Source organism: Nyctereutes procyonoides, unplaced genomic scaffold (assembly GCF_905146905.1).
Source record: "Nyctereutes procyonoides isolate TBG_1078 unplaced genomic scaffold, NYPRO_anot_genome, whole genome shotgun sequence".
NCBI lineage: Eukaryota > Metazoa > Chordata > Mammalia > Carnivora > Canidae > Nyctereutes > Nyctereutes procyonoides.
In genome coordinates, this window is record NW_026575139.1 from 7,265,143 (window position 1) to 7,292,835 (window position 27,693).

General features: G+C 43.3%; 2 protein-coding genes across 9 annotated transcripts in view; both read right to left on the reverse strand.

The window, feature by feature from the left end:
• PAPOLA (poly(A) polymerase alpha) overlaps positions 1–11,969 on the reverse strand; it is a 57,907-nt gene extending 45,938 nt beyond the window's left edge. The window contains exon 1 of one of the 4 annotated variants that reach the window (XM_055304389.1): positions 11,731–11,969. In XM_055304389.1, the coding sequence (XP_055160364.1) occupies positions 11,731–11,738 (8 nt within the window). In that variant the 5' untranslated portion in view covers positions 11,739–11,969. The remainder of the gene's footprint in view (positions 1–11,730) is intronic. The other 3 variants (XM_055304387.1, XM_055304388.1, XM_055304386.1) reach the window with 3 other exon arrangements.
• Positions 11,970–23,709: 11,740 nt separating this feature from the next.
• AK7 (adenylate kinase 7) overlaps positions 23,710–27,693 on the reverse strand; it is a 77,091-nt gene continuing 73,107 nt past the window's right edge. For 4 of the 5 annotated variants that reach the window (XM_055304202.1, XM_055304203.1, XM_055304201.1 and 1 more), the window contains 2 exons: positions 25,001–25,159; positions 23,710–24,359 (listed from right to left, as the gene is read on the reverse strand). In XM_055304202.1, coding sequence (XP_055160177.1) covers positions 24,321–24,359; positions 25,001–25,159 — 198 coding nt within the window. In that variant the 3' untranslated portion in view covers positions 23,710–24,320. Of the gene's footprint in view, positions 24,360–24,906; positions 25,160–27,693 lie in introns of those variants that run through there. The other variant, XM_055304200.1, reaches the window with a different exon arrangement.

Below are 27,693 nucleotides of genomic sequence, written 5' to 3' on the forward strand. Positions count from 1 at the left end.
CTCAGGTCATGACCTCGGAGTCCTGAGATTGAGCCCAGTCTGCTTCTCTATCACCCTCTGCCCCTCCCCTCTGCTCCTGCTCTCACATTCTCTCAAATAAATAAAATAATTTCATCAAAGCAAAGCTTACACAGGACACGTGCCCATTTTTCCCTTTCTTTCTTTCTTTTTTTAAGTTTTAACACTCTGTAACAATTCCATTCCGACTACACTAGCTTTGACTCTTGGCACCTTGTTCCCATTCTTCTTTCTCCCTTGCCATGCCAGTCCACCATCCACACTCCTACCAAGCATATCTTCCTAAAACAGCTTCCTTAAAAACTTCCATGATTTCTGGTATTGGAATTCAAAATTCTTTTTTTCTTAAGTTTGCTCTTAACTCAGAAGCCATCTGATAAAATAGAAAGAATGCAGACTTGATTTCACAGCTACTAGTTATATATCACTCTGGTTTCACTTCTGTCACTAGTTATAGTATTATCCAGAAGTTGTACCTCTAGGGACTTATATTAGACTTTACTAAATCTCTTCTTTACACTGGATGGCAAACCAGGAATTCAAAAACTATAGCACATCTATTAACACTAAAGAGTAGTTTCCAAGCACAATACTCAAAGGAAAAGTCCTTTCCCGATGCTAGGCTGTAGGGTAACACAACTCACTTAGGATAAACATTTAGGTACTTAGAATAGTACATTTTTGTGAAATTAGTGCATGACTGTAGGTTGCTTATTTCAGCTATATATTTACTTCAAAAGTTTAAGCATCTAACTTAATAGGTATACTTGAAATGTCAAGAACCACTCTGGTACAGTAATGATAGCGCTAATTAATATAAGTTCCTAGGATTTGTTAACTGTAGTTTAGTGGCTATATATACAAAGTATGTTCAATCTCTGGATACATTATGCTAATAACCATTTCAAGTCACTGAGGAAAATAAGAACACTCAAATGGTTTTGGTTATCCATTTTAAAATCTAGATTCTAGATGCCATAATATTAAAGAACTAGAAATATTTCAAAATATTAAAAAATTAACACTATTTTTAGAACCATATTTAAGCAAGACACACAAAACTCAAAAGCCATACACAAGATTTACCTACATAAAAATATTTTAGCTTTATAACAAAAATATAAGCAAAATTAAAACAAACGATAAGCAAGAAAAAATACATGCAATCTATCCCAAAAGACAAATAGTCTCAATGCATAGAGTTCTTAAATCAACTAAAAAAAGTTTCACTGCACATCAGGCAAGGAAACGAGGACAACTATTTTTCTGTCAGATTACAGAAAAACAAAGTTGATATACATCTATTTAAAATGAAAGATATAAACATATAATATTGGTAATAGTGTAAGAAAATGAGCACTCTTATCCAGCACAATGGAAATGAACATAAAAGCAATCTGACAATATTCATTAAAATTAAAAATGCATGTATCAACTTTAAAAGTTTATGTAGAGCAACTTCACCTCTAGTAATCTATCTTACAGGGCAGCCTGGGTGGCTCAGCGGTTTAGACCACCTTCAGTCCAGGGCGTGATCCTGGAGACAGTCCCATGTCAGGCTCCCTGCATGGAGCCTGCTTCTCCATCTGCCTGTGTCTCTGCCCCTTCTCTCTCTCTCTGTCTCTCTCATGAATAAATAAATAAAACCTTAAAAAAAAAAATCTATCTGACAGAAATACTAGGACACAAGACTCAAACCAAAGGACCTGAAGTTGGGGAAACATGTTCTTTTTAATTCACAATACAGTTCCAATATACGAACTGTAACACAAAAATCCAAATTTCCAGCCGCTGTGGGATAGGGGTACAATAGATGATAAGACAGGTCAAATACAGGCCCAAAATCCAATAATAAACTTGAAATAAGTAGTGCCTATTATCTCAGAATTATCCTCTTTGAGGGGGTGGAGTAAGTACCTCTGTGACTCCAGAGGTTGTGGAATTTGACCGTTCTCATAGGAATAACACAAAAAGATGCCCAAGGTTGTTCACTGGAGCACTGTATACAATATACTAACTGGAAACCACCTAAATATCCACTAATATAATAGAGGACTGGTTAATTACAGTACATTCTAACAACATAATACCATGCCATATAAAAAGAATGAGGTGATTATTATATGTGAGTAGCATGGAAAGATGCCTACAAACATTATCAGCTGAATATAATTATGATAATAGTATTCACTGAAACCTCAACATATTCCAGACAACATGTCAAGTACTTTACAATATTCCCAATTGTTCCTAACAACTCTACTATTAACTGTCTCCATGTTAAAGATGAAGAAAGTAGAGAAACAACGGCTTGCCTAAATTCACTGGGCCAGATTAAGAACCGAGGCATCTAATCTCTATGCTGAAGTGTCTATAACATCTTTCCTGATACGTAATTTTATATATTTGAAAAAAAATTTTGGCTATAGATACATAAAAGCACACCAAAAAGAACTAAGATATTTTCACTTTGCACTTTATAAAGGTTTATTTCAACTTGTTAAATTATTTTAAATAAATGATGTTACACAAAAGGTCAAAATCATCTAATTTTACCATTCACCATTAAACTAAGTGGTAGCAAGGAGGCAAAAATAACACCCTAAAATTAGTCCCTGGCACCAAGGGACACAAAATAAATGTTCAATTTAAAATAATTAGCGTTTTGATTATTAAATTTTTAAAAATCAGTTTATGCTACTCAAAACACATCATTGTAAAGAGAAATAAACAAGACTTTAAAAATGGATTTCTCGGACACCTGGGTGGCTCAGCAGTTGAGTGGCTGCCTTCGGCTCAGGTCATGATCCCAGGGTTCTGGGATAGAGTGACGCATCCGGCTCCCTGCAGGGAGCCTGCTTCTCCCTCTGCCTATGTCTCTGCCTCTCTCTCTCTCATAAAAAAAAATAAATAAAATCTTTTAGAAAAACTGGATTTTTTTAATTTTTTAATTTATTTATTTATGATAGTCACAGAGAGAGAGAGAGAGAGAGAGAGAGAGGCAAAGACATAGGCAGAGGGAGAAGCAGGCTCCATGCACCAGGAGCCCAACGTGAGATTCGATCCTGGGTCTCCAGGATCGCGCCCTGGGCCAAAGGCAGGCGCCAAACCGCTGCACCACCCAGGGATCCCAGAAAAACTCGATTGATGAAGTTTGATAATCCTGATGCCTTAACAGTTTCCTGGAGCAATAAATAAAGCATAGTTTGCTTTGCATTTACTATTTCTAATTGTAGTATTGCATGGAGAAATCCATTCTTTTCTTGAAGCACCTTTTTCTCATTTAACTTCATTTTGCCAGATAGTATAGCATTTATTAGGCTGAAATATACTGAACTCCTAAATATGTATGAAAGACAACACTAAACTCAGGAATAAAAAGACAGTCTCTGCTCTCAGTGACAATCTTAGATTTGGTCTAGGATTCAGATCCTTAAAACAAGTTAGTGTAATAAATACTACAGAAACAAAGAATCAAGGCTATCCCAAAGAATATCCTTAAGGAGGTGTGCACTCCAAATGGCTTTGATGGGGGTGGGAGAGCATCATCCAGACAGATGATTATTAACACAGGAAAGGAAAGAACAACAAATCACCAATGGCGTTTTCCCAAATAGTTAATGTTTAATGACTGTGCATCCCAACTATTGATGAATCCCTGCCTCCTCATATTGGACATGTGGAATATGTTGTCCCCTAGGGTATCAACAAAGTCAACTGCCTTAAAATTAATAGCTACTAGCCAACAGAAAACACTTATCATTTCTTCCCAGTTTTAGTCAAGTTAAAATTGAAGCATCACTTGCTGGACAGTCTTCGTTGGAAGCAATCAGACAAATCAAAAAACTATTTAATGTAACAATTCACCGCAATATAATTTGCTGTAAAGAGGCTTTAACCCTAAACATAATGTGCCCATTGGGATTAAGCAGGAAAGAAAGGACACTGGATAGAAGAGGAATAAAAGATCTTTTTCTAAAGTACCTAAATGTGCAGTCAATAATAATTCTTAACTCAAATAATACAATCTCTTTTACAAGAAGTTTAACATAGAACTTTTTAATTTTACTAGTAGCTTAGTCAAACCAATAACCAAGACAATGTATTTGATCACCAAGAAATTATACAAAGAATCACAAATTCACCCTCCATGTATTCTGTGTAAGTGGTACCAAACATATTTACGACCTCACTATATTCTTAAAAAACGTATTCCAGGGGCAGCCCCGGTGGCGCAGCGGTTTAGCGCCGCCTGCAGCCCAGGGTGTGATCCTGGAGACCCGGGAGGGATCGAGTCCCATGTCGGGCTCCCGGTGTATGGAGCCTGCTTCTCCCTCTGCCTGTGTCTCTGCCTCTCTCTCTCTCTCTCTCTCTCTCTGAATAAATAAATAAATAAATCTTAAAAAAAATATATATTCAGCCAGTATTTAATAGGCAGGGGCAGAGGGCCCAGTAATAATTTATGCTCGATGGGACTAAAGTCTAATGAATCTCAGGGCGAAACTTTGGAAATGCAAGGCTGATTATGCAGAGAAAGAGTACTTATTTCTCAGTTATAATAATGGCTAAGTTATTCTTCCTTCCCTAAGGCCATTTCCAACTGCCCCCTTGCCCACTCTCCCCAAGGGGCTGGGAGAAGTAAAACAACAACCAGGGATCCCTGGGTGGCGCAGCAGTTTGGCGCCTGCCTTTGGCCCAGGGCGCGATCCTGGAGACCCGGGATCGAATCCCACGTCGGGCTCCCGGTGCATGGAGCCTGCTTCTCCCTCTGCCTGTGTCTCTGCCTCTCTCTCTCTCTCTGTGTGACTATCATAAATAAATAATTAAAAAAAAAAATGAAAAAAAAAACAACAACCAGCCAGACTACAGTACTTAAGCATCAGTTTGCCAAGTACAACTTGAAAAGATTTTCTTTCTTTTAGAAGAAAATCTAAATAGAGAACCTGAAAAATTATAAAGATATATTAGAAAAGTATTAATAGTCAAAAATATGTTGTTATAGTATCAAAACACACTAACTCCACGAAATGCAAGATGTTTTTGATGACCAAAATGACAGGAACCCTTTCTGAAACAACCCAAAAACTATAAAAGCCATCATAAAATTCAAGAAGCTGGTTTCTGGACAAAACACAGAAGGAATACAAATTTGAAAGACAATTCTGTGACAGAAGAGATAGAAAATAAGATATCTAACAAAATCCCTACTTTTTTTCCTTCCCAAATCCTTAAATTTCCACAAATGTGAATCTCTAAATCCTAATTCTGCAGACCTACAACCCAAAGATTAAAAAATAACACAATCCACAGAACGCCGTGGTCACAAAATGGGAGTATGTAGAGTAGTAAACCTGTACGTGGCTTTAAATAAATAAAACTAAAAATACATTCTAAGATCTTAGGTTCAGTAGTGTTTTATACTTTACATACCCTTCATGTATATAATACATGTCACCAGTAAAAAAAAAAAAAAAAAAAAAAAAAAAATCTTGAGATTCAAATATCCTACACACAAGAAATGTGATCTTGAAAATTCTACCTAAGACTTTTAAACGGATTCCAACTGAGCTGATCAAACACAGTTCCCAACAAAGTCCACAGGAGATCGTATAGTACTGAAATGAGAACAGAACATAGAACCCACAGTGGAATTAAGTAAACCCCTATCTACAACTAAAAGCACCCTTAAGACGCTGGACATGTGACTACTTCAAGACTCCATTTAACCAACTTTAAAGGGAACTAATACCTCCTCCAATGCTGTTTTGTGAATCATAAACTGTGAATATGCAATTATTTAAAAGCTGCTGAATAATCAGAGCAATGAACATACAGAAGAAAAAAAAAGATGCCTCCCACCCCACCAAAATATGAAAAAATAGGAATCCAAATGGCTTCATTCCGGCCAGAATGCTTTCAACTGGGAGGGGTGAGGGTAGGGGATGGGGGTGACTAGGGAATAGGAACTGAATAGGCTCATAAATGTATTCAATTCCAATACCTTATCTTCTAACTTCTCCATCAAAACACATGAACTGACAACAGATTTAAGGTAAAACACTACATTCCAAAACCACAGCCAACATTTATTTGGCACCAAGTAATTCATTACGCAATCTCTAAATCCTAAAATCTGAAACCCAAAATCAGTTACCGTCCCTAAAGGTTATCCAGTTCTGCATCTACAACAACAAAAAAATTTAAACCACATGTGTGTCCATCCCTCCCAACTGTCCAAAAACCACCCAGAAATGCTACAATGACACCACCACTGGAAATAGCAGCTTGGGGCAGCACTTACGGCAGCAATTCTCAAGTTCTCAAACGTTTTGGTCACAGACTCCTTTTACAACTCTTAAGACTTATTGAGGGCCCCAAGGATCTTTTGCTTATGTGGATTATGTCTGCCAACATTTACTGCACTGTATAATGGAGACCAATTTTTAAGTGTTTATGTAGTTAAGTACCAAGAAATCTGTTACATGTTAACATAAATAATTTTTAAGAACTTTTCTCCAAAACAAAAAATTTAGTGACACTAATCTCACTGTCTTACATTATTGCTAATCTCCTTAATTATGGCTTAATCAAAGACAGCTGTATTCCTGTCTGCTTCTGCATTCAATCCTTTTGACAAGTTGTTTTGGTAGACACATATGAAGAAAACCTGGTGTCACACTATTTCAATAGCCTTTTCAAATAGTTGTGGATATTCTTTTGATACTACCCCAAAACTCCACAAGTAGTAACTGATTAAAGGTTAATTGCAGTACCAAAGCTGAAATCACATCAATAAATCCCTTACATAAGTGCACTAAAATCAACCGATGTAGGGGTACTTTGCAGGTAGAGCCTGTAACTCTTAATCTCAGGGCTGTGGGTTCGAGCCCCACGTTGGGTGTACAAATTACTCAAAAATAAAATTCTAAAAAAAAATCCATAGGTCTACACTGCACTTTAAATGTGCCTTTTCTTGTCTGAGGAAAGCATCCTCGTCCCACGGACCGACAGGAAAGCGGCTTCTCCAGCCCAGCCGTCCGTGCTGCAGACTGTCTGCCCCTACTGCCTACATCCTCCGGTCCTGCCTGTTTCTCCTGCCTAAAGGACATCTGGACACTTCGAATTTTTCCATAAAACTGATCATTAAATCTTTTAGAACTGTTAGGAAACAAGGCCTTCCCCTTAGACTTTTCCCTGATTCCAATTACCTCAAGTTTGCCCAAATTTGTGGGTGGCTTTATCCCCTTGACTAAACATTTAGTCCTTTGGTTTACATCACAGAAGCACTGAAATCCAGTCCAATAAAATAAGAACCAGCCGTGAAAAAAATAAATAAATGTGCCTTTTACCAATGTATGATTTTACTACATCAAAATTAGGATTATTTTCCAAATGTTGACATATTAGAAAATACGTATTTTTAAAAACATGTATCATTAATATCACTATCAACCTAACCAGAAACATTTTTAACTACCAGGAAGCTGTCAGTCTCACAGTGACAGAGACAAGCTTTCCAAAATTCTAGTATTTATCTTGAAGTTCAGATTTATCATTTGGCCACCAATGTTGTCAGCTGTTTTCCTTAAAGAGACAGGCTCACTTCACTTTCAAGTAAATGGTCCAAGTGTCAAGACCCACAGCTCATTTTTTTTTCCCCAGATAAAAGAGCTCCAAGAGAGAAACACTACATTAGCTCACAAATCAATCAGGTGCTTTTCTCAAAACAACCATTCTACTTTTTAGCATACAGCTTTATGTGTACTTCCCATTTTAACATGGCTTATTTAAGACAGAGCCAGAATTTACTAAAATTAGCATGTCTTACTATTTCAACGAAAACTTTTTAAAATGTGTGATGAAGAAATACAGTGAGTGACTATTAGTCCAATATGGTGCCTCTGCCTCAATTTTCCCTGAGACAAGAACAGCATTATTCCACTACTATTTTCACATCATTGATGAAAATGTCAATAAAAAAAGAGGTAACATTTTAGCACTATTATGAACAGTTTGAATTTCATGTACTCCCTAAAAGGACCTCAGACACCTCCACAGATCACACTGAGAATCACTGGTACCCATTACCACCCACCAGAAGGTCTCAGTTGTACCTGTTATGACTTCATGAAACTAATTTTTTCTGACAGCCCCAAGTATTTGGGAGTAAAGCTATTGTCTCCTCTGTTCCCCAAGTCTTGCTAAATATCTCTTCCAATAACTTCAACAACATTCTATGAATGTGGTAGGGATGATAGGTCACTGACAATGATTACTCTCCTCCAAATCTTTTTATTACACTTGTGATAGCCAGAACTGAACTGATTCGAATAATGGCTCTACCCAGTACAAGGTAGGGCAGAAATCAGAACACAGTTCCCAGAAAGGCATTATACTCTATCAATGCAGTGATTTTCAACAAGGACAATCTTGCCAGGGTTCATCTGCCAACATGTGGAGACGTTTTTTTTTTTTTTGGTTATCACTACTGGAGAGATGGGGGCCGGGGCTCCTGCTGTTAAATTTACCTTACAATATACAAAACAGCCCCCTTCAAAGAATTATCTGACTGTGAATGTCAACAGTACCAACAAGAAAAACCCCGTATTAATGGATCTTAAAGACTACCAAAAATTTTGGAAGCTTCATCACTATGGCTCCTAAATCATACCAGTCTTTCAAAATTATATATGCTATTACATATGACTTTTACACAAAACATGAACACTTGTTCACAAGGTTGTAACGACCTACTAAACTTCAATAATCTATTTTTATTTAACCATCTTGACAGCTCAACTATGGTCTACGCCACAGTCCCTCCCACCTAGATTTAACAGGACGAGCAAACTAAAATGCAAGTGAAAATCAAAACAATGGTAAGCCTAGAAAACACAATTCAAAACTTCAAAGAAACAAAATGAAAGACAATGTGACACCAGAACACGAAAAACAAAGAAAGCCAATCAATGAGGAAAAAGGCCTATTTAACTAGGCAGTCTGGCTTTTTTGAAGTTTATCTAAGAATATTAGGGTTAAAAATGAGAGAGATAGCTAATGAAAAAAGTGGGCATATTGTTCACATTTCAAGAAACACACTGGAAAGCCAATAATCCATGTGTGAATCTGCTGTCTGAACTCTTCCATTTTATACATTTGAACTTCCAAAAAAATTTATGCTCTGAGGTCTTTAAGGAAAATGTACACCTCCCTTCCTCAAAGAAAGATGGGAAACAGTAGGCATAAAAGTATTTTTATTTTGTAGAGAAAAAGATACAATCACGTTATTTCTAATTAAAACCTCTTAAGGTGAACATTTCCTATCACTGATCAATTTGTAATACTGAGATGATCATCACAAAGTTGTTTTTCAAGCAGAGCAATAAAATGTGAGCTAACACAAGAAGTCACATGGCATCACTAAAAACATTTAATTGCTCTGAACTGAAAAATGCCATAAAAATCAGTACTCCTAGTGTCTGTCTCCACCAGTCATAAAAGCATGAATGAATCAATTAACAAGGATTGCAGATTCTAAGATTTTAGGTCTGCATAATTAAAACAAATTCTCATTTACAGAAATATGTTGATAGGTCTCTCGAAAATGACAGGAGTGGTTGAGGAGCATGAAATCCTTTTTTTTTTTAAATACTGTGTAAAGAGAAACAGGTATCAAAAAGCTTGTTATCACCTGTAAAGACACACACACACACACACACACACACACACACACAGGTACGCAGTCATACAAGTAAAACTGTAAAACTATAATCAGCGATACTTGCGAAAAACAAATGGTCTCTACTCAAAAAACAGGTAAGCCGACTGACTTATTTCACTCAGCATAATACCCTCCAATCGGAGAAGGACAAACATTATATGGTCTCATTCATTTGGGGAATATAATAAATAGCGAAAGGAAATAAAGGGGAAAGGAGAAGAAATGTGTGGGAAATATCAGAAAGGGAGACAGAACATAAAGACTCCTAACTCTGGGAAACAAACTGGGGGCGGTGGAAGGGGAGGTGGGCGGGGGGGTGGGGGTGAGTGGGTGACCGGATGAGCACTGGGTGTTATGCCATATGTTAGCAAATGGAACTCCGATAAAAAAAAAAATAAAACAGGTAAACCTGAGGTGCTGCTATATTAGGTGTCTAGACGTCATAAAACCTTTACTTTGCATTTAGGTAAAACTTCGAGTGTCGATTACATAGTTTTGGGACTACTTTGGGACTACAAAGAAGAAAATTCGGCCCCTCGTCTCAAAAGGAAGGAGCACTCTCACTCGCATCTTCAAAAATGGAAGAAATGCAGTCTCACTACTGAGGCCTCTACACGGCTGGATATACGCAGGGAGGGGGAAAAAAAGGAAAAGAGAAGACAAGACAAGCTGTATAATCTACCTTCGATCCCTTACAAGGAGTTCTCAGATTACATCTCCCTCTTCGAAACACAGAAAGAGAAAAACTTTTCTAAAACGCTGCAAGGGGAAAAAAAAAAAAAAGTATAAAACGCAGACCTCGTGAGAGCAGAAGGAAAAAAGGACGGACCAGCTTTTAAATTAAGCCTACAAATCAGAGAAATTAAAAGTACCCGTGGAGATGGGAGGGAGGCGGCAAAAGGCGTTCGACGATCCTCCCAGCGCAGAACAGGGAGCACACACCCGACGCGACGCGCGGCGGACGGACACCGCGGCAGGTGCCCCTCTGCGGGCGAGGGGAAGCCTCGGCGGGGCCGGACCGGACCGGAGGGTGGGGGGGGGCGGTGGGGAGGATGGAGAGGACGCGGAGGACCCGGGGAAGAGGAACCGGGGAGGATGGGGGGGGAGAGGGCCGGGGGGGGATGGAGAGGACAGGGGGGCTAGGATGGGGAGGACCAGGTGGGGGGATGATGTAGAGGACGGGGGGGGGGGAGGATGGGGAGGACCAGATGGGGGGAAGATGGAGAGGACGGGGGGGGGAGGATGGAGAGGACCCGGGGGGGGGGGATGAAGAGGACCGGGGGGGGATGGGGAGGACCGGGGGGGGGAGGGAGACCGAGGAGGACCGGGGGGAGGAGGAGGAGGAGGACCCGGGGAGGAGGACCGCGGGGAGGCGGCGGCGGTGCAAACCGCGAGGCTCCTGGCTCTAAGCCGGGGTGTTAGCTGGAGCCCGCGCGGCCCCGGGCGCGGAGGTGCGTGGCCTCGGGAGCACGCCCGGGGCTTCCCGGGAACGAGAGGGAACGAGAGGAAGCGAGGGACGCGGCGGAGGCCGACCAGGCAGACAAGCCGAGAGCGAGCCCGGACCCCGCGCGCGGACCCCGCGGCCGGCTGGGCCTGCAGTCCCCGCCGCCGCCGCCGCCGCCGCCGCCGCCGGGCATTGTTTTTTCCTCCTTTTCTTTCTTTTTTTGTTTCTTGTTTCCGTCCCCGGACGGGGCGGGGAAGAGGCGCCCGGGGCTCGGGTTGCCCCGGCCCTTCCGGAAGGGGGAGGCCCCCGGCCCGACGGCCGCGCCGCCAGGAAGCGGCGGGGGAAGCGCGGCGGCGAGCGGGCCAGGAAGCAGGAAGAGCCCGGTCCCCGCCGGCGTCCCCCGCGGGGCCGCGGCCCGGCTCTCGCGCCACCCCCTCCCCTCCCTCCCCTCCCTCCCCTCCCCACCCCTCCCTCCCTCCCCTCCCCCTCCCCCGACGCCCCCGAGGCCCCGCGGCGTGCCAGAGCAAACAGAATACACATCACTTACAACGGCATCGTCTCCTGCGCCGGCACCGCCCAGTCACTTCCCCCCCGCAACCGCCGCCGCTGCCGCCCTGGGCATGATCCACTGAGGCGGGAGGGAGGGGGGGGGCCTGCCTCGGCCCTGGGTCCAACCCCACTCCCGCACCGCTCCCGCCGCTTTAAGCGCTTCTCCTCCTTCCCCTTCGTCCTAACATGGCGCCCGAGCGCTACCACAGCAACGTTCTAGAACCGCTGACGCCGCCACGCACGCCGTGCGCGCGCCTGCGCAAAGGCCGCCCGGCGCCGCGCAGCCTCACGGGGACCGTAGTTCGAGAGGCGGCCGGCGGCGCGGCCGTTTCCGCCCCAGAGCCGTCGCGCTTCCGCGGCGGGTGGCGGGCGTCGGCTGTCGGCTGTCGGGTGCGAGCGGCGCGGGAGGCTCCGGGCGGCCGGCCGGCCGTCGAGCGGGGACGCTCCTGTCGCCGATGGGCGCGACGTGGCACCTCACAATGCGCCGCCGTTCCCGCCGCCCGAGCTCGCGGCGGCCGCGCTTCCCGTCGAACGGCGTCCGCGGCGGCGCTCCGAGGGGTCGGCTGACGGGCGAGGTGACCGGAAGCCCTGCCCCCGGGGTCGCGGCGACTGCGGTCCCCCGGGCGGCTTTCGGGCGCGGCGACGGGCGGGCTGCGCCGTGACGGCCGCGGGGCGCGACGCGAGCTGGCCTCCCCGGCAGCCGGGGCGCCGCAGCCTTCCGGTAAGTGGGGCGCAGACACCGCGCGCACCGCGGGGCTGTCGCGAGGCTTGGGCTCCCTGGGGGCGGGGGGAGGGGGGGCGGAGGGCCGGGGGGTGGCGGGCGGGGGCGGGGGGCGGGGCGCCAGGCGAGTACCCCGCACCCGGGGCGAGACCCGGAGGAAGGGTGTCTGAGGCCGGCCCGGACCCTCCTCCCTCCTCCTCCCCCTCCCTCCCCCTCCCCCTCCCCCTCCTTCCTCTCACCCTCCTCCTCCTCCCATCCCTCCCCCTCCTCTCCCACCTCCCCCTTCCTCCATCCCTCTCCTCCCCATCCTGCCTCTTCCCCTCCCTCCCCCTCCTCCTTCCCCTCCCCCTCCTTTCTCTCACCCTCCTCCTCCCATCCCTCCCCCACCTCCCCCTTCCTCCATCCCTCCCCTCCCCATCCTGCCTCTTCCCCCCTCCTCCTCCCCCTCCCTCCCCCTCCCCCTTCCCCTCCTCTCCCTCCCCCTCATTCCCCTCCCCCTCCTCCCCTCACCCCTCCTCCCCTCACCCCTCCTCCGTTCCCCTCCCCTCCCTCCCCATCCCTCCCCCTCTCCCCCTTCCCCCTCTCCCCTCTTCCCTCTCCCTTCTCCTTCCCTCATCCATCCCCCCTCCCCCCCCCCCCCACTCCACGAACTGGAACACGTTCTAGAGTGTCAGGCAGAAGGTTCATCACGGGGTGGGATGGAGAAAGCTCTAAATTGTGCAAGTAAGTAGATTCGGGCTTGTCGAAACTTGTCCGAGCTCAGGAAATGCTACCGCGTGTTCACGGAACACCTAGGAGGACCAGCGGTCCGGGACTAAAGGCCCAGGGAAGGCCGCCCGGGACCCAAACCTGCGTCTGTCCTAACACCATAGCCCTTTGTCACAGGCCACTTTTGGGCGCTTGAGAAGAGGCTGGTGCACTTTACGATGTACCGCTAGGTGCCAAAATGACAGATTTCAGAGACCTCGGTAGGAACAAAATGATGAGATCCCTAATGCGCATTCTCTGTTCGTTCCACGCTGAAATCGTATTTTTCTGATATATAAAGGAAGTCCTCAAAGGTAACGTTTTCTTCATCTGTTTCCTTTTAAAATGTAGCCCCTAGAAAATTTTGAATTATGTACGTGGCCCTCATTCCTCAAACAGCGCTGATGGGGAGACGACTGGCCCTAGACGCTCCACTCTTCCATGGTTCCCTCACCCTCTTGTCATCAAGATGGTGTGGGTTGTGGGCCCAGGAGCAGACCTGTCCTTAAAAGTCTGAAAATCTGAGCTTCAAGAGGAATCAATAAAATAAGATTAAGGCTGCGGTCTTAAAATTTGCCCATGCACAGAGGCACTGATGATGTATGTCACAAATTTAAGAATAGGAACTTGTGGGCACCCCCAGTAGCTCAGTGGTTTAGCACCAGCTTCAGGTTGGGCATGATCCCAGAGTCCAGGGATGGAGTCACAGGTCACGCTCCCCACAGGGAGCCTGCTTCTCCCTCTGCCTGTCTCTGCCTCTCTGTGTGTCTCATGAATAAATAAATAAAATCTTAAAAAAAAAAAAAAAAAGAATAGGAACTTCTTGGGGTGCCTGGGTGGCCCTCAGTCCATTTCTCATCTGTCTTCCACTCATGTCCTGGGATGGAGCCCGGGGTCGCTGCTCCCTCTCAGTCCGCCTCCTCCCCGCCCCCCCTTCATGGTGCATGTGCTCTCTCTCTATCTCAAATAAATAAATGAAATCTTATTTAAGAGGTGTGGGGGCTTCTGTACACCTGTAACTACAACGTAATCCAACCCAAACTTCACGAGTGAGTAACAGGCCAGGTGGTCACATATCCCCAGAGTTTAGAATCCACTTAAGTATATAGCTTGAGCCGAGGAAGGTGGAGCAGGAGATAAAGCCAGTGACCCCGAGAGCTGGTTAAGACAGGACCCTTATTGTTAGCTTTGCGTTGCTCGTCCTCAGAGCCCGGCCCCATCCCTCCAGCTGCTGCCCCAGCCCTGCTGCCCTCGCCTCCTTACCACAGTGCCTGTGTTCTACTGGCTGTGAAGATGGAGGAAGACATTTTTCTACCAGTATCTTAAGTGTCATTCAGATTTCACTTTCTATGGAGCAGTGTCCTAAATAGTGGGGAGAGAATTCCTAAGCTGGCTTTCATAGGTCCACAGTGCATTCAAATTTAAGAAATGCACACTAATGTTTCTGGGAACAGAACCTCTTCATATATTGGAATTAGCAAGATTGTGTTCCAGTGTCATTTAGGAGGTGCTAATTAGAGATACTACGTTAATATGGAGATTTTTATCCCAATAATAAACTACAGTGATTTGTTTGGCAACTAATGATGCATCTGTTTAAAAATTTTTTAACCAGCATTAAAGACTTAACTCTAGAGAACAGAGGGTTGCTGGAGGGGAGGTGGGGGGGGGGATGCACTAAATGAGTGATGGGCATTAAGGGGAGGGCATTTGTGTTGAGTGCTGGGTATTATATGTAAGTGATGAATCACTGAATTCTGTTCCTGAAGCTAATGTTACACTGTATGCTAACTAACTAGAATATAAATAAAAATTTGGGGAAAATTTTTTTAACCAAGGTTAACTAGATCTATGAGTTACTCGAGTAAAAATAGTAACATTTTCATCTAATGAGTACTGTACCTTTTTAAATTCCCCTTAGATGTTCATTTATGAAGAATGTGTCTCCTGCCATTTGCATGAAAGGAAGAACAGCAATAGCACATTGATAAGAACTAGCCCGAACCTGTGCCTCCTCTAGTCTCTGCCTTTAGGTCAATGGCAAAAAAGTATTCCAGACTGAAGCCAAAAGGGCAAGTCCGTCTCCTCGATTCCTTCCTATGATTCCTAACTATCTCTCGATACCTGTAGCCAACCCATCGCCAACTCCTGTCAATTGCACCTCCAAAATCCATCAGAAGTCACCCCCTTCTCCATCTCATCTCCTCTGCCACCACCCTCGTCTCAGCCACTGTGTTGTCTAGCGTGGGGTAGCCTCGGTGTTCTTCCCCTGCTTCTGCTTGTGCTTTCCTTCCACTCATCCCCCCATACAGCAGCTGGACTTTGAAAACGTAACTCAGATTTTATCACGCTCCCATAAAATGCAGTTTAATGACTTCCCATTGCTCTTAGAATAAAGCCAAACTTGACTGGCTTACAAAGTCTTGCGTGATTTGGCTCTTGATTTTCCCTCTAACCTCCTCTCAAACTCTGCCCCTTCCTCACTGTGCTTCAACCCTACTGGCCTTTATTCTTTTCCTTAACCATGTTCAGCTCCTTGCTGCCTCAGAGCCTCCATGCTTCACCCCCGTTGCACTTCTGTCCTAGCCCTTCCCGTGGCTGGCTTGTTCTCAGCCTCTCGAAGCTCAGATGTCAGTGCCTCCCAGATGCCATCCCAGACTACTGTATCTAAACTGTTTACTTGCATTAAAATCCTTATCACAGGGATCCCTGGGTGGCGCAGCAGTTTGGCGCCTGCCTTTGGCCCAGGGCGCGATCCTGGAGACCCGGGATCGAATCCCACGTCGGGCTCCGGTGCATGGAGCCTGCTTCTCCCTCTGCCTGTGTCTCTGCCTCTCTCTCTCTCTCTCTCTGTGACTATCATAAATAAATAAAAAATTAAAAAAAAAATCCTTATCACATAACCAGAACTTGCTCACTATTTTTTTAAAATTTATTCTGTCATCCTCACTAAAATCTAAGCTCTATGAAGAAATGAACCGACTGTATTGTTCAAATTATTCTAAGCCCAAAGCACAGAACCGTGCCTGGCACATATTGGTACTTAAGAATTAAGTTGTTTCTGATTCTTTAAAAACAACTTAGATTTGCCCGGTATTTCCATTCAATTATTTTCTATTTTTTTCCATTTAGTTCTTTTCAATTCTGTGATTAATCTGGCTAGAACAAACAAAAACAGTTGGTAATTATCTTAGCATGAGCTGCCATAAGAAAAATACCACAGAATTAGTAGTTTAAACAATAGAAATTTATCTCCCACAGTTCTGGAGGCTGGGAAGTCCAAGGTTAAGGTGCCAGCATGGCCAGTTTCTGGTAAGGACACTCTTCCTGACTCATAGGTGACAGCTTTCTCACTGTGCTCACATGGTGGGGAGAGGGACCCAGGGAGAGGTGATGGGAGGGAGAGGAAGAGAGAGGGAGAATAAGCTCTCTGGAGTCTCTTTTAAGAATATCCTACTGGATCATGGCCCCACCCTTATGGCTCCATTTAACCTTACTTCCTTAGAGGCCCCATCTCCAAATACAGTCTCATGGCTGCAATGGGGGGACGGGGGTAGTACTTCAACATATGAATTTGGGGACATTCAAAAGTTCATAACAATGATCACCTCAGCGTCCTAACTCCTAGAAAGTAATGATGCCTATTCAGTGATACTAGTTTAGTGCTCGTAACAATTTGCCACAAATTTTAAACTATTTAAAACATTTCAAAAAACAGAAAAACACATCTATTACTGAACATTTTCTGGGAGTCAGGAATTTGGCTATGACTTAGCTGTGTCCTCTGATTCAGGGTCTTGAACAAGGCTGCTTTTGTGGCAGGCTGGGGAGTCTCATCTGACGGCTCAACTGTGGAAGGACTGACTTCCACACACATTTGTTGGCACAGTTCCAGCCTTTGGAGCTGTTGGATTGAGGATGTCGGTGTCAGGATGTCAGTGTCTTGCTGGCTGCTTGCTAAGGGCCCTCTCAGTTCTTAGCCATGTGGGTCTCCAACAGCGCAGCTTGCTTCATCAAAACACATTAGCTCAAAAAGCAAAAGATTCTGCTAGCATGATTTCATAGTCTTATGTAACCTAAGATTTGCTGAATTCGATGGCATAGAAGGAAATCATAGGTTCCACCACACTCGAGTCCAGAAAGGCATGAATTCCATCAGCAGGCAGGGATCATGGAGGGCCATCTTAGAATCTGCCTGCCTTCTCAACTAAACTGACTTTGTAAATAACACCTAATACAGTGTCATACACAAAAACACTCTATGCAATGAATTTGAATGGTATTGATTAATTTCAATTTTTTTAACAAAAGACTAATGTTTTGGGATCCCTGGGTGGCGCAGCGGTTTGGCGCCTGCCTTTGGCCCAGGGCGCGATCCTGGAGACCCGGGATCGAATCCCACATCGGGCTCCCGGTGCATGGAGCCTGCTTCTCCCTCTGCCTGTGTCTCTGCCTCTCTCTCTCTCTCTGTGACTATCATAAATAAATAAAAATTAAAAAAAAAAAGACTAATGTTTTTAAGTGGGAATTCAAATGGTATTTTTCTTTCCTGCAGTGGATCTAAGGAACTGTATGGGTATGAACAGGTCCACATTTTAAGGAATTGTTTTGTCTTGTTTTTAGTTTAGGACACATGGTATATTTCATTCTTTTAAGGTAGACTACTAATTCTTTTTTTAAAAATTATTAAAGTGTAGTTATATAGTAATGTGTACAAGTATTAAGTCCTTTGTGCTTGTGCCTCATAACACTGCCTATTGAGCTGTATGAATTTTATCCTGTGTACACTCTCATGTACTCTCGTTACTCATTACCACCACCACCATTGCCATGTAACCCCTATTTTTACCTCTATCACTATGGACTAATTATATCTGTTTCTCAACTTCATATACATGGCATCATATGCTATTCACCCTTGTATGTAACTTCTTTCACTCAGCAGTACGTCTGTGAGACATTGTTGTGAGAGTGACGATTGATTCTTTTTCATTGCTGTGTACTATTCTCTACTGTCACACTATCTTTCTCCTGTTATAAATATCACAGTATATCTTTCTCCTATTAAGGGACGTTAGGGTTTTTTTCCAGTTTGGGGCTTTTATGAGTAATATTACTTGAATATTCTTGTACATGCCTTTTTGTAGACATAAGCACTCATCCTTCTTGGGTATATACCCAAGAGTGGAATTGCTGGATCATGTGTATACCCATACTTAGCTTTAGTAATACTTCCAAAGGTTATCACAGGGATAGGGCCAATCTGTAGTCCCACCAGCAACATACGTGTGTTCTAGTTGCTCTACATCCTCCCCAACACTTGATGTAAACAGTCCATTTAAGCCATCTGGCAGCATTGTGCCCAAATCCCCCTACAGTTTTCATTTGCATTTCTCTCCTGCTTAATGCCTTTGAATGCCTGTTAATATGCTAATTGTTCATTTGGATATCCCTCTTTTTTTTTTTTTAAATATATTTTTTAAATTTTTATTTATTTATGATAGTCACAGAGAGAGAGAGAGAGAGAGAGGCAGAGACACAGGCAGAGGGAGAAGCAGGCTCCATGCACCGGGAGCCCGACGTGGGATTCGACCCCGGGTCTCCAGGATCGTGCCCTAGGCCAAAGGCAGGCGCTAAACCGCTGCGCCACCCAGGGATCCCTGGATATCCCTCTTTATGAAGTGGTTTCTCAAGTCTTATTCCTTTTTTTTTTTTTTAAAGATTTTATTTATTTATTCATGAGAGACATAGAGAGGCAGAGACATAGGCAGAGGGAGAAACGGGCTCCCTGAGAGAAGCCTGATGCGGGACTAGATCCCAAAACCTGGGGATCATGCCCTGAGCCAAAGGGAGACGCTCAACCACTTAGCCGCCCAGACGTCCTTTGTTCCTATTTCTAAATTGGATTGTCAAAAAAAACTTAAAGGTGTCTTTGTTGTAAATCAGGTGATTTGTTAATGTGTAGATCTGTTTCTAGACTCCTTATTTTTCCATTGATCTTAACTACTGTAGCTTTATAATAAGTCTTGCTATCTGGACAGTGAAGTCCTTCAGGTTTTTGTTGTTCCCTAAGATTATCCTAAGTTCTGTTGTATTACCATATACATTTCTGAATCAGATGATCACTTCCCAGCAAAAAAAGAAAAGAGAGAGAAAAGAAACACACTGGGGTTTTGCTTAGGATTGCATTGACTCTACAGATCGTTATTTGGGGGAGGAATTGAAGTATTAACAATATTGAGTTTTACAAGCCAATAATATAGTTTATCCCTCCATTTCTTTCATTTTTAACCATTATCAGCAGTGTGTTAGAATTTTCAATGTAGAGGCTTTACACATCTTTTTTTGGAAATGATACCAGTCTTTTAAATAATATAACAAACTATGTTATATATAGTATAATACAAATATAAGTATAGTAAAACTACGGGATATATAATACATTCATCCAAATTATAGTTCTATCAAGAGGATGCTTAGCAGTGACAAGCTGGATTGCTCAGATTTTAGGAGGAAAATTGCCTTCAGAGACCTTAACTGTAAAGTGACACTTTATGAATCAAACCAGAAAAATGAAAAGTCACCTTAAAGACAACGCCTCCTAACCTAAGACCTGGAAGAATGAATATATTAATATATCCGAAGAGACAATGTGTCAAGAGGAGTCATGGAGATAAAAACTCACTGCTCATCCAAAGGCCAGGTGAGTGCACCTTGTCAGGAGAACCCGAACACACAGGACAGGTATGGTGGGGGTGGTGGATCAAGCTAGTAGAAGCCACTGCCTTGTCCTGGTTTTGCATTCGCCAAGCACTCGGGATCATCTGGCTACTTACCCTGCTTCTAGGAAAAGAAAGTACTGGTGAAACGGGTGCAAGTATCCACCCACTCAACAGTTACATGTCTCATTGTAAGTGTCTCATTGTAAGTTCAGTCGGTACCCTGTCTTCTCTCCTGGTTTCCTAGGAGATTAATTAAGACAAATCAGCATCTCGGGGTCCTACCTAACCTAAGACATGGCTGAGGCTAGACTCTAGCATGAATTTGCCAAAATCAGTGCCACTTCATGAAGCCTCTTAGTGACCCTCAGAGTTAACTCAAGTATCCCATCCCAGCCTATGGAAATGTGTATAATGGACTTCATCAAAAGACTGGATATTTGAATTAGTTATATAAAAAATAAATAAAAACAAAATTTCAGCTAAATAGCTTTCACTCACTACATGCTATGTACCTTTTTCATCTCTCGAGATACAGAAAAATACAAAATCCCCACCTCTGTGGAGCTTACATTTTAGTGGAAGAAAGAGCTAATAGGTTTATAAAATGATATCAGTGTTAGCAGAGAAAAGGAACAGAGTGAGATATCATTGAGAGGATCGTATGAGGAGGCCCCTCTGGGGCATGATATTTGATCCAAGCCAAGGATGAAGTAAGAGTGAGCCACAGGGTTATATGTGGGCTGAGGACTCCAGGCAAAGGCCCCAAAGCAGCCTGCACTTGGCAATGAAGAGTGAAGTGAAGGGGCAGTGAAGCCATGAGGGGCCAGACTATCGGGCCTCGTAGGCTAGGTCAGGACTTTGCCTCCCACCCTACATGAGATGGCGAGGCCTTGGAGGGGATCTGACATGTTTGAAAAAGATCCCCGTGCTGATATGTTGAGAGCTGTCACAGGAAGAGTAACCTAGTAACAGGTGACAGCAGCAATCCAGGTGGGAGACTTGGCCAGGACAGTAGCGCTAGAGGGGTGAGAAGCAGGCTGACTGGAGTTAGGTTGCAAAATTAAGCCAGTACACTGCGCTAGTGAACTGAGTATGGATTAAAAAAAAAAGAAAAAGGTGACGCCAAGTGGGAGGCCTGAGCAACTGGAAGGATGAAATTGCCAATCCCTGAGGTGGGGACCTGGGGAGCAGCAGTGGAGGGAAGGGGTAAGTGATTAGAAATTAGATTGGCGGGGATCCTTGGGTGGCTCAGCGGTTTCGCACCTGCCTTTGGCCCAGGGCGCCATCCTGGAGTCCCGGATCAAGTCCCACATCAGGCTCCCGGAATGGAACCTGCTTCCCCTCTGCCTGTGTCTCTGCCTCTCTCTCTCTATGTGTCTATCATAAATAAATAAAAATAAATCTTTAAAAAAAATTAGATTGGCTATGCTTTAGACATTCAGGTGGAGGGAAGAGAAGGTTGTAAGGAGGAAATGATAAAATGCTCAGAGAGGTCAAGTAAGAAGAGAGGTCAAGTAAATGCTCAGAGAAGTCAACTTGTCAAAGGCCAAGATTTGACAGTTGGATTTGGAGGTCACTGGTAACCTTGATCCTCTAAAGAGGAACATGGCTGGAGGAGGATACAGAGGTCTAGGAAGATTTTTGCATTTTAATCATTTTTGTCCTGTTTCGTTTTGAAGTTTAGAAGCTAGTACATTAAGTTGGAAGGAAAGGGTGATAATTGAGAAGAGAGGAAGAGAGCAGACTATGAGAAAGGAGAGACAATTCTAGGAGCAGCATCTGATGATGTGAGACGGGATGTCATCCAGGACAGAAGTCAGGGGCTGGTCTCAGGTGGGAGCACAGGAAGGAAACAGAGCTAGTTTGCAGTAGGAGGATAGAACAGCTCTTTTGATCACTAGGTTTTCTTGGTAAACTAAGAAGCAAGGTCATGAAATGTAACCATCATGAAGGCATGAAAGGTAACTATTATAAAGGCCAATGACTTCAAACCTGAGGAGGTGTTGTCTCCATTAGTGTTTTCGATTAAAGTATAAAGGTCCAAAATAGTGCAGTGGAGCAAAAGAAAAAATAGGTAAATCCAACATCATCAAAATTAAGAGCTTTTTTTTGCATTCAAGGGCACCCATCAGGAGAGTGAAAAGACAAGCCACAGAATAGGGGAAAATATTTGCAAATCATGTATCTGATAAGGGTTCATATCCAGAAAATATAGAGAACTCTTCAGTTCGATAGCAAAAAAACAACCCAAATACAAAGTGAGCAAAGGACAGGAATATACATTTCTCCAAAGAAGATACACAAATGGCCAGCAAGCATGTGCTTAGTTACACTGCGACTCACATCAGACCCATTTAGCATCACTGGCACACACACACACACGCACACAATAAACAAGTGTTAGTGAGGATGCGGAGAAATTGGAATCCTCATGCATTGCTGATGGGAGTGGAAAATGACGCAGAGAAAGTTTGTTGATTCCTCAGCAAGTTAAACATAGACTTACTGGGTGATAGCAATTCCACGCCTAGGTATCCACCCCCCAAAATTGACACCAGGTGTTCAAACAAGAGCTTGTACACAAATGTTCATAGCAGCATTATTCACAATATCTAAAAGGTGAAAATGACCCAAATTGTCCAGCAATGAACGAATGGTTAAACAGCATGTGGTACATCTGTACAGTAGAATATTATTCAGCCACACAAAGGAATGAAGCCCTGATACATGCTATGGCATGAGCCTTGAAAATATGCCAGTGAAAGGAGACACAAAAGGCCATGTATTGTGATTATATTTATATAATATCCAGAACAAACCAACCCACAGAGACTGGAAGCAGATTAGTGGTTGCCAGGATCTGTGTTGAAGGCATAGTACAGGGTAAGGATTTCCATTTGGGTGATGGAAAGGTTCTAAAACTAGGTAGTGATGATGAGTGTCCAAGACTGTGTGAAGCAGACTAGTGCCATCTTGGGCGAATGTGCCATTGATGACAGCTGTGTGACCTAAGCTTTCTTGAGCACAGCCCCCCCACACACACACACACATTCTTTCCTTTTGTTTAACCAGGCCTTTAAGTGATCTGTCCTAGAAATAAGACTATGACACACACCTATTCTTTTTGGTGTTGTTGTTTTAAGGGAGGAAGGGGGCAGAGAGAAAGAGAGGGAGAGAGAATCTCAAGCAGGCTCCACGCCCAGTGCAGAGCTTTATCTCACAACCCTGAGGTGATGACCTGAGCTGAAATCAAGAGTTAGATGCTCAACTGACTGAGCCACCTGGGCGTCCCAGCACACACTTATTCTTAACCATTCTTCCACTGGATGGACTCCTGGCCCCTACGACTAGTAAAGCAGGTCTTAAGGGAGGTGGGGTTTGGGAGATCTACTGGTCTTGGGGCAACCCTGGGATACACTTCTGTCTGTAAGTCTTCTTAATAAACCATTACTTGTTAAGCTGGACTTGTCAGCCTTTTTCTTCAGTCTTCCTGCTTTCTCAGCCTTCAGAGGTCATTTTGCATAAACCCCCTTTCATTGAACAAACAGCGAATGTATTTGCACCACTGACTTATACACTTTTAAAATGGTCACCAAGGTAAGTTTTATGTTATATATATATTACCATAATAAAAAAAAAGTTCTGTTATATTCAGATGACATTATTTAAAGAGATGAAATATATTTTAATATATTTCTCATTCAGTGTAATTCTGGAAATTATGGGATTTTTTTCAAGCTGAAAAAGACCATAGGGATTAATGGCTTATGCCTGTATTGTAGTTTATTGAAAATATTCAGCAACTTTTAATTATCACAAATATTAGGATTCATTCTCTTATTGGAACTCTTCTACCAAGAGGTTTACAATTCTCTCTCTGACTCATTGTTTTGATACTGACTCTGAACTCAAAAAATTAACCTAGCAGAAACAAATGACATTTGATTAAGTGTGAGTCAACAAAGCATAAACCATTTTCATTTATTCCTGACCCCATTGGCATTGGGGCCATCACAAATTGTGTAAAGTCATTAGCCTATGTGTTCAAATAATATATAGTCTGACTTTCTTCATGCTATAAATTACTGTAAATCCAAGTGTATAGAACACTTTGACTAAGAATATTAAATCAGTATTTGTCCCATGAGCTATGCATACTTTTATCAATTTACTTTTCAAATAAAGTTCTGTAACAAAGTCACTTGTTGCCATACAGCTTTTTATAATGATTCTACTTAATAAAATATTTGCAAAATTAATAATAAAGCATTTACTTGTGGCGAAAACAAAGAATTTTCCAAAAACTGGAAAAGCATTTTTTTCAAGCAAAATTTCAAATTACAGTGTTAATCTCATCTTTAACTCTGTAAAGGTATATCACACACGATCTTTAAAGTTTCACTGCATTTCAGGATTGTTCTTGAAGAGATACTCTGCCTATAATCGAAAGAAAAAAAAAGGACCAATCAATTTAGAAAACACTACTACCAATGTTTACAATTTAAAAACAAAAGTACATAATTTTTTACTTTTAAATGAGTAATAAAATCTTACTATAGACTGTAAAGGTTTTAGAGGCTATTTCCCAAATAACCAGACACACATTTTCTATATCTCAACTAGCTTTTTGTTTAGATTCAGGCATCGTTTCAAATTGATTTTTTTTTAAAGATTTTAGGGATCCCTGGGTGGCGCAGCGGTTTGGCGCCTGCCTTTGGCCCAGGGCACGATCCTGGAGACCCGGGATCGAGTCCCACGTCGGGCTCCCGGTGCATGGAGCCTGCTTCTCCCTCTGCCTGTGTCTCTGCCTCTCTCTCTCTCTCTCTCTCTCTCTCTCTCTCTCTGACTATCATAAATAAAATAAAAATTTAAAAAAAATAAAAATAAAGATTTTATTTACTTATTCATGAGAGAGGCAGAGACACAAGCAGAGGGAGAAGCAGGCTCCCTGCAAGGAGCCTGATGTAGGACTCGATCCCGGGAGCCTGGTGTCACACCCTGAGACGAAGGCAGACATTCAACCACTGAGCCACCCAGGTGCCCTTCAAATTGATATTTTTTAAAAAATTATCTCTTACCAGAAAATCAACAGGATCATCCGGTCTGACCTTACAACACTCGTTCAAACCCTGCATCAGTGTTGGCATAACGTGGGTCATCAAATAGTTTCTCAGGGGAATAGACTGGGCCTCTAGTAATTCTCTTTCTTCTCTTTTTACTTCCTCTAGCCGCTTATTCTACAGAATAACAGAACATTTAGGGGTTAGGGTAAACAGATAGAAAGGGGAGAACCTGATTCATCCCAGAGTGCATTAGAACCAGATATCGATGTGTGTGTTCACATTATGGTAAAGATGGCATTTCAAACAGTGGAGAAAAGATGTAAATGGTGTTTAAAAAAAAACTGCTCAGTAATCTGGAAAATAAATAATAAACTAGATCCCTAACTCATTTCTTAAATCAAGATAATTTCTAGCTGCCCAGATGAAGAAAGAGTGAGAAGATGGGAAGGAAGGAAAGAATCACAGAAGTGCTAATAGAAAGGTATTTGTCTGGTGGATATGTTATTTCTTGCTCAGTATATGGTCCCTTCTCTCTTGGAAATAGTAATTCCAGATTTCCTTTGAGCAGTCTCCCTTTTTAGCCTGGTGGTTTAGGTGAGACTTAAGCCCATCAGTCCAGTCTGCCTCCCAACTGTGGATGTTAGTAAAGGATAAGCACATCAGGTGGAACCTAAGGATGATGCCAACGTGGAGGGCAGAGCAGAGACAGGGACCCCAGGTCTTGGTGACATTTGAGCCACTATATCAAGACTTGCCTGAAGCCAGCCCTACCCACTGGACTTCAATGTAAATCCGTAAGTTTTCTTTATTTCTATGCCATTTTGAGCTTGCCTTTCTGTCACTTGCAAGATAAAGAGTCCTAACCAATATTATTTGTTCAGAAAGAGTCTTTCAGCAAGACAGCAAACCCAGAAATCAACATGGGAGAAAGATTGATGGATTTGACTACATACAAACAAAACTTCTTTATGTCCAGAAGAGACACCATAAATGCTGTCAAAAGATAAGTGATGAGCCGAGAAACACTCTTTGCAACATACTATAAGAAGCGAGGCTATTACGAGATACACACAATTTACCAGGCATTGATCACATACTTCTGCACAGACTGACTCACCACCCCTGTTGCTGTATGAGGCAGGTGCTATCAGCTTCATTTTACAAATGGAAAAACTGAGAGAATAACTGACGAGGAGGAGGAGTGGGACTTGGAGTCCAAGCAGCACAGCTTGGGAAACTGTTATCTCCCTAGGCCATTCCTGTTTCTATTACTTTACCTGATCAGAAGCTGTTCTTGCCAAATACTAAGGAAAGGAGACCCAGCCCAAAGTGAGCAGAGAAAACTTGCAACAGAGGAAGTATAAATGCCAACTAACATAGGAAGAGTTGAACATCCTGACCAGAGAGATGAACATTAAAGCAGTGGGATGGGGTTTTCTTTATCAGGTTGATATTCATGAGCACAACTGACCAAGCAGGGTTGGAGGAGGAGTAGAGAGAGCCACTGGTAGACAAGGTGTCAACTGCTTTACCCTTGCTGGAAGGGACTTTTGAAATAGGTATCAAAAATTAAGCCATGTATAGTCTGATCTAACAAAATTTAGGAATCCATGCTAAGGAGATAACAAGGCACCCCAAGATGTGTGCATAAGGACATCTTTCCTTCATCTCCCCTTCCTTCTGCAAATATTTGTTGAGTGTCTGTTATGTGCCAGGTACCGTCCTTGGCATTGGAAATTCAGCCACGAACAACATAGACAAAAGTCCTTGTCCTCGGGATCCCTGGGTGGCGCAGCGGTTTAGCGCCTGCCTTTGGCCCAGGGCGCAATCCTGGAGACCCGGGATTGAATCCCACGTCGGGCTCCCGGTGCATGGAGCCTGCTTCTCCCTCTGCCTGTGTCTCTGCCTCTCTCTCTCTCTGACTATTGTAAGTAAATAAAAATTAAAAAAAAAAAGTCCTTGTCCTCATGTAATTTAAATTCTGTGCAAAGACGACAAGATAAATATATAAAATATTTAGTCCTTTAGAATACGTGCAAAGAGGGAAACTGCAGAGTATAAAAGGAAGTATGACGTACTGTGGGGAGTGGCAGGGGTTGAAATCTTAAATATGGTGTCCAGGAAAGGCTTCATTGGAAAGATGACTGTACCAAAGACTTAAAGCAAGTAAGCAAGTTAGGCAGATGGTGTATTGTTGAAACGCACTGGGAAACATTAGAAGCAGCCAGGTCACCAAGAACCTTGAGAGCCGTGATGATGAGTTTGGACTTTGGTTTCACGGTGATGGAAGCCTATAAAGTGTTTTCAACAGGGCATGGCCCGCGTGGATCTGTGTGTTAGAAGGGCTGCTGGGAACAGGCTGGGGAAGGACAAGAGCACAAGTGGCGCCATGGGAAGACCAATGAGTAGGCCCCGTAATTCTGGTGAGAACCCCTGCCCCTGATCAGAAGTGAGGAGCTGTGGGTGGATCCGAGTGCAATTTTTGGAAGCAGAATAGATAAGACTCACTGATTGGGTGAATCGAGAGGGTCAATGAGGCTCACCACCCAGGTGAGATGGGTCAATGGAGGAAAATCAGATGTAATCCTGAGGTTGGCATGAAGCACAATGTGACCCATTTACTAGGATCTGGGAAATCAATACTCCTGGCGATGGCTAGTTACTATTACTGTGATCACTCACACCAAGCAAAAGACCATGCATGGGCA